This window comes from Hipposideros armiger, unplaced genomic scaffold (genome assembly GCF_001890085.2).
Source record: "Hipposideros armiger isolate ML-2016 unplaced genomic scaffold, ASM189008v1 scaffold_502, whole genome shotgun sequence".
NCBI classification, from domain to species: domain Eukaryota; kingdom Metazoa; phylum Chordata; class Mammalia; order Chiroptera; family Hipposideridae; genus Hipposideros; species Hipposideros armiger.
This window is the reverse complement of record NW_017731852.1, coordinates 780,465-788,702: the sequence shown is the minus strand read 5'-3', so window position 1 is coordinate 788,702 and position 8,238 is coordinate 780,465. Positions and strand designations below refer to the sequence as shown.

The window sequence follows — 8,238 nt, the reverse complement described above, 5'->3', positions numbered from 1 at the left end:
TGCTGCTTGTCAGAGGCTGACAATGCTGTGCCACCACCACTGCCCTGCTCAGTGGGGATGCCAGGCCAGGGGCAGAGGACAAGGGGTCGATTCACGGGCCCCTCACGCCCCAGTGAAAACATCACAACTTGGTCCTGCTTACTACTAGACACAAAGCAAGGTTCTCCAGGACAACACTGGTGACTATGATTTTCTCCCCTCTTTTCTGGAAATCCTTACAAATTGTGCTAAGAAATAATTGAAGTTCAACAAACAAAAAACCCAAAGACAAAGGGATGCAGGCGTTAGGCCCTCAGAGCCTTAACCTCGAATGGAGCCTGAAAGAAGCCCACGCTGAGGCAGTCTGGTGGCACATGGAGCTCGGCCTCTCAGGGCTCCGAATTCTGCAGTGAGGGGGAATCAGAAACTGTCCTTGGCACCAGAGGTGGAGATGGGCATGGCAAGTCTTTGTTAAAACACACCCCCACTTACAGCACCCTCTTAAACCTCTTGCTTCTCAAAATGGGTCGCCGGAGTGTGGGCACTGCCGGGGGCTTGTTAGGAATGCAGATGCCCAGGCTCACCCCAGACCTGCCGAAGATGAATCTGCTTTTTAACAGGACCCCTGGGGGAGGAGGACACTCCAGATCGAGAAGCCCTATTCTCTGTCACACTGGCAAGGGCTGACACCCAGATCCCTTCTCCTCAGTGCACAGGTACAGATGACGCCTGGGACTGCCCGCGCCCAAGGAGCCGCCCGGAGAGCCCATGAGCCCTGCTGGAGTCCCTGCACTGGCCTCTGAGCCTGAGCACCCGCGGGGCTTCCCTGAAGCTACCTCCTGCTGGAGTGTGGCCCTTCTTTCCCAGGTGGTGCAGGCCTGCCCCCCCATGAAAGACACGGGCTGGATATTCTGAGGCCTCCCCAGAAGCCATGGGTTTAGTCAGCCACATCTGGAAAAGAGGGGACCAACACAGAACTACAGGAGACACACACAAGCAAGAAAATCCAAGAAAATGCAGTGACAAGCAAGAAAATCCAGTAAAAATCCAGTTAGGAGAGGCTGTGTGAGCGCCTGATAGAGAGGCTGGGCTGCTGCTCTCTGCTGACCCCAACCTCGCTTCCGGATGCTTCTTGGATTCGGTGGTGTGGTTAAATGCAGTACCTTACTTGATCTGTTTTTTCAAAGGATCCTATGGGGTGAGCGTTATGGACCCCATTTCAGTCGGGGACAATGAGGCTTAGAGAGTCAGTGGCTTGCCTGCACTGCACACTGGGGAGCAGGCAGAGCCAGGATTTAAACGTAAGACTGACCCTTAGACCCTTGTGCTCTGTTCTGCCTCTGGGTTAGAATTCACTTTCCCATCACAAAGGAGGTTACTGTCAGAAGACATTTAGAGTGGTCCCAAGGCTCAGGAGTGCAGAGCAAATCCACAGGAAACACTTTGGGACAACAAAGGAGGCCAAGAATCTCTGAACCTGGAGAGGAGGAGAGGAGGGGTCTCTGGGTCTCTGAGGGGTGGGGGACTGGCTTGTGAATGGGTCCAGGGGAGGTGGCAACATTTGGACAGAGGCAGAGGGCATGGGAGAGGTGGTCACAGAGCATGACCCAGTGCCTTTCCCTCGATACCCTGGACTGGGCTATCCAAGGGCTCCCTCCCTCCCTGCATGGGTCAAGGCCATGGCCTGGCACACAGGGAGAGCTTGGCAGTGGGCAGCCCAAGTTCACCTAGAAGGAAGTCACCTGCAGCCCCAGATGGCGCTTTGTCAGCGTTGGCTGCTTACAAGTCACACACCATCACCCCTACACCACCACATCTCAATGATCCCACTTCATTTATTACCAAAATATCACAGAATTCCAGTCATAGTTCACATACAGTGTTTAACACAAACCTGATACCTGTGGAAAGAACTAAGTATTCGGACAATCGAATGTTTGGAATTGTTAACACCCCAAACCGTTATTACTCTGTACTCCAAAAATACGCTTTGAGAGCTTTGGAAACTGAATTAAAATGTCTACACAGCTATGAACAATTGTTTAATAAAACTTTTTCATGTTTCCATTACATGTAAATATATCAATTTGGCATCTCTATAAAAACTCTGAAAATGGTGCAAAAGTTTCATTCTCTTTGAGAAAGCCATTGACAAAAAATATTCACACTTCACTAAAATTTTGAAAAATGGTCTTCTTTCAAAGCTTCTTTATTAATCTGAAATCTTCTGGGTTATCAAAATCTAGGTTTGCTTTTTCCTCCTAAAACACTAAAGAACATTTATTCACAAGGATAAAAAGGCAAATGGGGAAATGGAAAACTGAGAAGGGCTTTTTTCCCCCCTAAAAATTAAAAAAAAAAAAAAAAAGGCTAGTTCCATAAGCATCCTCAAAATAACACAATGGGATTCATTTTATTGTTGACTTTTGGACAGCAGTGTCATACTTTATTGAAAACAAACCCATGTAAAAACAAAGTTAAAATGAAAAATGGCACCTGAAAATAAATTATTTTATATAAAACAAATCAATAACTTAAAACACACTAATATACAAAATGTCTACTCATCTACTGTACAGCATGGGGACCAGTCAGTAAAGCTCCCCCTCAGAGCGAATCATTGTAAACTGAACGTTACACGGTAGGAGGTGGCCCCAACCAACGGACAAGCCTTCTCTTCCCGCAGAAGTGCATTCCTGTCCTCTCAAAGTCACAGCTCAGACCTTCAGTAGCCTAACGTAGGTCCTGGCAGTGACTTACAAGGACGTTTTCTTTTCTTAAAATGACCCAGCGGAAAAGCTTAACTATGTCACCAAAAGGTTGTGGAAAAAATATACGATACAATCATTAGATGTCAGAGGCAAATTAAAAGGTTTGGAACCTTGAACCCTGACGGAGATTTGGGATTCAGGTTCTCCTGCTATTGTAAGAAAGGGTCAATTATCACTGCCACTCAACAGAAAGCACTTGTGACTTCAGTTGGTGGCTGGCCTGGGAATCTGGTGAATGGGAGAGAGGTACCTCAGGTCCTGGGAAGATGGGAAGAATTTCAGGTGGAGGGCTATGGTGGGGGATGGGGAAAAGAGGCCCTGGGCAGCTTATTCTTATTCCCTTTTACCCAACCCAGGAAGGCTGCAAAAAGCAGGGGGAAAGAAATCAGGCTGAATTCAGATGTGAAATGCAACAGCTGGGTGATGCTAACTCTGATTTTCAAGCCCGATGGCGGACTCGGGTCAGTCAGTGGCCTCAGTCTGGAGGCCAACCAGGACAAGTTATTGCCAGTAATTCATCTACTTGTCTGATCCAACTCAGACACAGGCTCTTACAGCGGACCCTGGATGCTGGGTTTCCAGCACTAACACCAAGTGCAGACTCTCAAAGGTTAAGGCAGCTGCCCTTGGCAAGGGAAAGACTCACCTTCTGAACAAAGAAGGCCGAGCCCACCCAGCACCATCTGCCTATGCAGGAGAATCCCCGTCACAGGACATGCAACCAGAGGACAGCCAGCAGAAAACCACAGCCTGGCACATGGCATCGAAAAGCTAAACAGGGGCAGAGCCAAGGGTAAAAAATGGATAACTCAACCGGAACCAGGTTTGCAAGTTCGGAGCTGCTTAGCAAACAACTGTTAAGGGATGTTACACAGGCCAAAAGAGAGTTTGATCAGAGCCTCTTTGGTATTTATGTACCAAACTAAACTTCTGAGAAATTATCTACTCTTAATTCTTTTTCATCAAAATTCCCAAATAAAAGGAGAGCACTCATTTTGTGAAATACAAATATGATTGATCAGTGCAAAATTTTTTTAAAAAGTTTCTTTTGGATCGTGACTTTTAAAAAAAATGGGATCTTCGTTTTGCAAACAAGTCTAGAGACTATGTAATGAACTTTTCAGACACAGGGCCAGCATCTGGTACCTCAATGGGAGTGACAATTGCTTTTCAGGAGGAACGTGTCAAAAGCGGAATCCTTCCACACACCTGCAAATGGAAACCCCCAAAGAAACACAATGGGGCTTTTGGCTAGAAGGCTGTTCAAAGAGTGGCGACCATATAACACGAGAATTTTACCAAACTGAGAAACTTGAGGCAACTTTCAAAGGCTCATATGTACTTTACATTTCCTTCTCATCTGTGCCAGCAACAGAATAATCAATCTGGTTCAAATAAAAGGGAGGGGAGGGAAGAAGCTGCGGTGCTGGCTGCAAGCCCGCGTCATTTCAGTTTACACTTATGACGATCCCCGCGAGAAACCGAGCACCAGCGAGGGCTGGCCAGGAATGTGTGTCAATGAGATTTTTAAGGGTCGGTTTCGGAAGTGGGAATCTCATCTCTGAGAAGATGCTGGCCCGAGGCTGCACATGCCAAAAGGCATGTTTTTCCAGAAAAACATCCCTGTTCCGGGGTGAGAGCACGCTGTTGCAACACAGCGGGGACCCTCTTTGTGTTCTGGGCTCTAAGGAGGAGGCACATAAGCTGGCTTTGACTTAGGATTTGGAAACTTCTGCTGGAGGGAGGAGGTCCTCCGTGGCACAGGCCAACTTATGAGACAAAGCCTTAAGGTATGCACTTCGCCTTTTGTGGGCAAAGAACACAGCAACATCTTAAATTTGGGAGGATAATGCAAGCAGCTGGCAGCCCCTCAATAAAGTATGAGGGTAATAGGACAGGGACAGGCAGCCTCACATTTTTCAAGGGCTTCTCAGAACACTGATCTGCTCTGGAGAAAGCTGTGCCTATAGGCCATTTTTTTCCACTTAAATAAATAGCTAGATAAATAAACAATGCTACAATTCCATGATATCAATAACTAAAACACAGCCTATCATTATATGTTTTAGTCTCATGTGAAGGTTAAAAACTGCTGGTACTAAGTTATCCTGTTTTTGATTCTCTCTGTACACTAGTTATTTATAAAAATCCAATCACGCTCCTGAGGAGCTGCCCGGAGCTCTGGCCCTGGCTACTTCTCAGGTCCCCTCTACTCTCCCTAACAGCTCCCCGTTTAAAAAAAACACCACCTGTGACTGCACATTCCTACGTCACAGATTTGTAAATGCTTTGTCTTGAGGCAAATATTTGTTCAAGATCTTATATATTTTCCCTGAATGCTGGGCCGTCTGTACCTCACCTAGCCAAAAAGAAAGAAAAGGTAAAATAAAAAACAAAACAAAATTCGAGCAAAACAAAATCAAATTTAATGGTCTTAAATGCAAAAGTAAAAACAAACAAAAAACACAAAAAAGCAAAAGAAAATTAACAGAACAGAACAACCCAAAATGTCAAGGCAGTTATGAAGAGAACTTTGAGGGTTAATCTTTAAAACTACAAATCAAAGGGGGTTTTTTTGTTAATAGATAACTGGCAAGAAGTAAGTACTTTTCTGCTGAGTGTTCATACGAAAGCAAAATTTCAAAACAAAATTTGACTAAAATAGAAAAAGAGTCTAGAGCTCACGAGAAGGGATGCGAGAAATACAATGCTCAAATGTTTCTGTGTTATTAAAAAATAGAGCTATCTTATGCATTCGAGCTATGTTAAATGCTCTTGGAAAGTGGAGAAATGATTGTGAACAGTATCCGGTGTGGGGGGCACCGTGCATGCAATGTGTGGACAGGAATTCGGGATGTCAGAGTAGCAACACATCTTCAGGCGTGCCTGGAGCTTAGATCTGACTCGGGAATATATGGAGTTTCCCTGAAACTCTTTGGTCCGTTCCCATTGGCGCCTGGGCTTATGAAACACGTTCTTGTGTCCTCCTCTGGAGGGCCCGGCCCGGCATGTGGCCCCCCTCTCCCCATGGTGGCCCATGTCGGAAGGGCCCGAGGCCACTGCCAGGACCACTCGGCAGACCCCGGGGCTGAGTGAGCAGGAGGTGGCAATGGGACCTGCTTGGGGAAACAATTTCATGTCAACCAAAGCAGAAATCGCTTAAAATGTTGAAGCGGTTGAGAAAATGCACACTCAGCATCTGTCTAACATCTTTAGTTTAAAAACGAAAACTAAAAGGTCATTTCTATTTTTTTTTTTTATCCAGTTTGAGGAGACACCGAATGAAACAAGTGTTAGACAGTCTCAGAAGTTAAAGCATGCTTCAGTTTCACCACCATCCCGAGGGACTGGTTAGTCAATGCAGTCTACTTAGATTTGTTTAATATATATTTTAAAGGAAATAACTTAAGAAACTTAAAATTGGTCTAACATTGTGGGGTTTCAAACATTTGAACATGTCGGTTGCATCCCAGAGTATAAAAACCTTTTCACTTCTCATTTAGGCTAAGACAAACACTTGTGAAAATTGGCGCAAAATGAGTTGTACACTAACAAAAAAGTTTCAACTTCTTCACTCTGAATTATCTATTCCGTACAAAAAAAGCATGAGCGAGTTATTTGTGGGACTTACTGGTTTTGAAGGAAACCTGTAAGATTTTGTCCCCCAGGCGGTAGCCGTTCAGACTTGCTATGGCCATCGCGGCTTCTTCATAGTTTGTCATGGTCACAAAACCAAAACCTTTGCACTTGTTGGTGTTGAAGTCGCGAATCACTTTCACATTGGTGACTGCGCCAAAGGGGCCAAACATCTGCCAGAGGATTCCCTCATCGGCATCTTGACCAAGGTTGTAGATGAAGATGCACCAGCCTGAAGACGCGTTGCCTGGGACATTGACACCAGAAAGCCCACTCATGTGATCTACACCCATAGGGGAGAACCTAGCAAACAGAGAGCACAGCATTCAGGTCAAGGGCAAAGTCAGTACGGGCCGGCACAACAATCACAGGAGTGGGCGGGGCCGGCTTAGGTCCTTCTCTCTCTCCTCAGCCAAGTATGAGATGCTCAAGGCTGGCACACCCCCGCCAGTCACAAACAGGATTTTTTTTTTTTAACCGAGAGGACTTCAATATGGTGGTGGAGGGAGGGGGTTGACTCTGAGGAGACACATTTGTTGCCTGTAGAGGCTCAGAGCCTCAACCGACCTCACTCAGGGTTATGGCCCATCAGTGGCCTGGACCAGCCACTCCCTCCCATGGTGGGAATCCTGTTAGTCATTCCTTAGCTTCCCACATTTTAAATGATGGAAGCTTCTCCACGTCCTCTGAGGTGCCGTTACACCCTCAGATTGCCCTGGAGACAATGCTTCCACGCAGGTGTGTGTGTGTGTGTTGAGGCCTGGGTGTTTTTCTTCTCTTTTCCCACATTTTGTCTCCATCTCCAGGGTTCACAGCCAAGCAGTATCTGGTTACAGCATGTCCCTGTGAAGGGAACAAGTAATTCCTTCCCAAAGCTCTGGGCATCCTTCTGTTGCAGAAGGGCCAGGGGCTGAACTGAGGGCTGTGACCTGCAAGGTCACCGAGTTTTCCCAAAAATGTGGGACCCTTTCCAAGGTGACACTTTTAGTAACATCGAAACTAAGCCTTCTACCAATGTGTGGCCATTGCAGTAAGGATTAAAGGAGATGATAAATTGTTACCGAAGACACGTGGCCCTCTAGATGGTTCACAGATTAAAAAGTCACAGTCTTAGAGTCAATTTCAGAATATTTGAGCATGACACAGCATCTGTGAAGCTACACAATACAAATGGAGAAGTGTTACCTGCTCCAAAATAAAATTGGGCTTTGAGCTATGGGGATGATTCAGGGGTAAGTGGGTGCCATCAAGGGACATTAAACAAATTCACTCTCTTTACAGACATGACCCCAGACAGCAGGGCCAGACCACAAAGTGCAGCCCACGGACCCAGGGGTTGTGTTCAACACAGATATGGAAGAATCAAGATACATTATTGACCATGGTTTTGACTTCGAGAGAATAATTTTAAACAGCCCACACCAAATGTCTGAGTTGGTGAAATGATTCAGATGGCTTGTCAGTGGTCCTGAGTCTGTATGGGATGACAGTGAGACTACAATTGAAATGGGGGTGGGGGGGTGGGAGTGGGTTGAGGCACCCAAGTATCTGTATGACATTAAGCCCAGACAGTTTTCATTGAGAACTGGAAAGGGTTTCAGACTTTTAAAAGGACCTCATTTCCTCCAAGTTTTATAGGATACCAAATATGGACCTGAGTTATTATAGTTAACCTAACTCTTTATGTAACTATTATACTGCAAATAATCCGAAGTAATATTTTACTGCCTTTCATTGACATGATTCTCATTCTTATTAATTAATGTTAGCTGGTTTTTCTCTAGCTAATTGGAACTGATTTCTTTCATCTTGAACATCAGGAAACCTGCCTCTGATTCTTTCCTCTAATGGT

The 8,238-nt window shown here is 45.6% G+C and overlaps 1 protein-coding gene across 1 annotated transcript in view; it reads right to left on the bottom strand.

Moving 5' to 3' along the window:
- Positions 1 to 1,796: 1,796 nt before the first annotated feature.
- The window catches only part of ELAVL1 (ELAV like RNA binding protein 1), a 37,526-nt gene continuing 31,084 nt past the window's right edge, over positions 1,797 to 8,238 (bottom strand). The window contains exon 6 of the mRNA XM_019667653.1: positions 1,797 to 6,689. Coding sequence (XP_019523198.1) covers positions 6,365 to 6,689 — 325 coding nt within the window. The 3' untranslated portion in view covers positions 1,797 to 6,364. The remainder of the gene's footprint in view (positions 6,690 to 8,238) is intronic.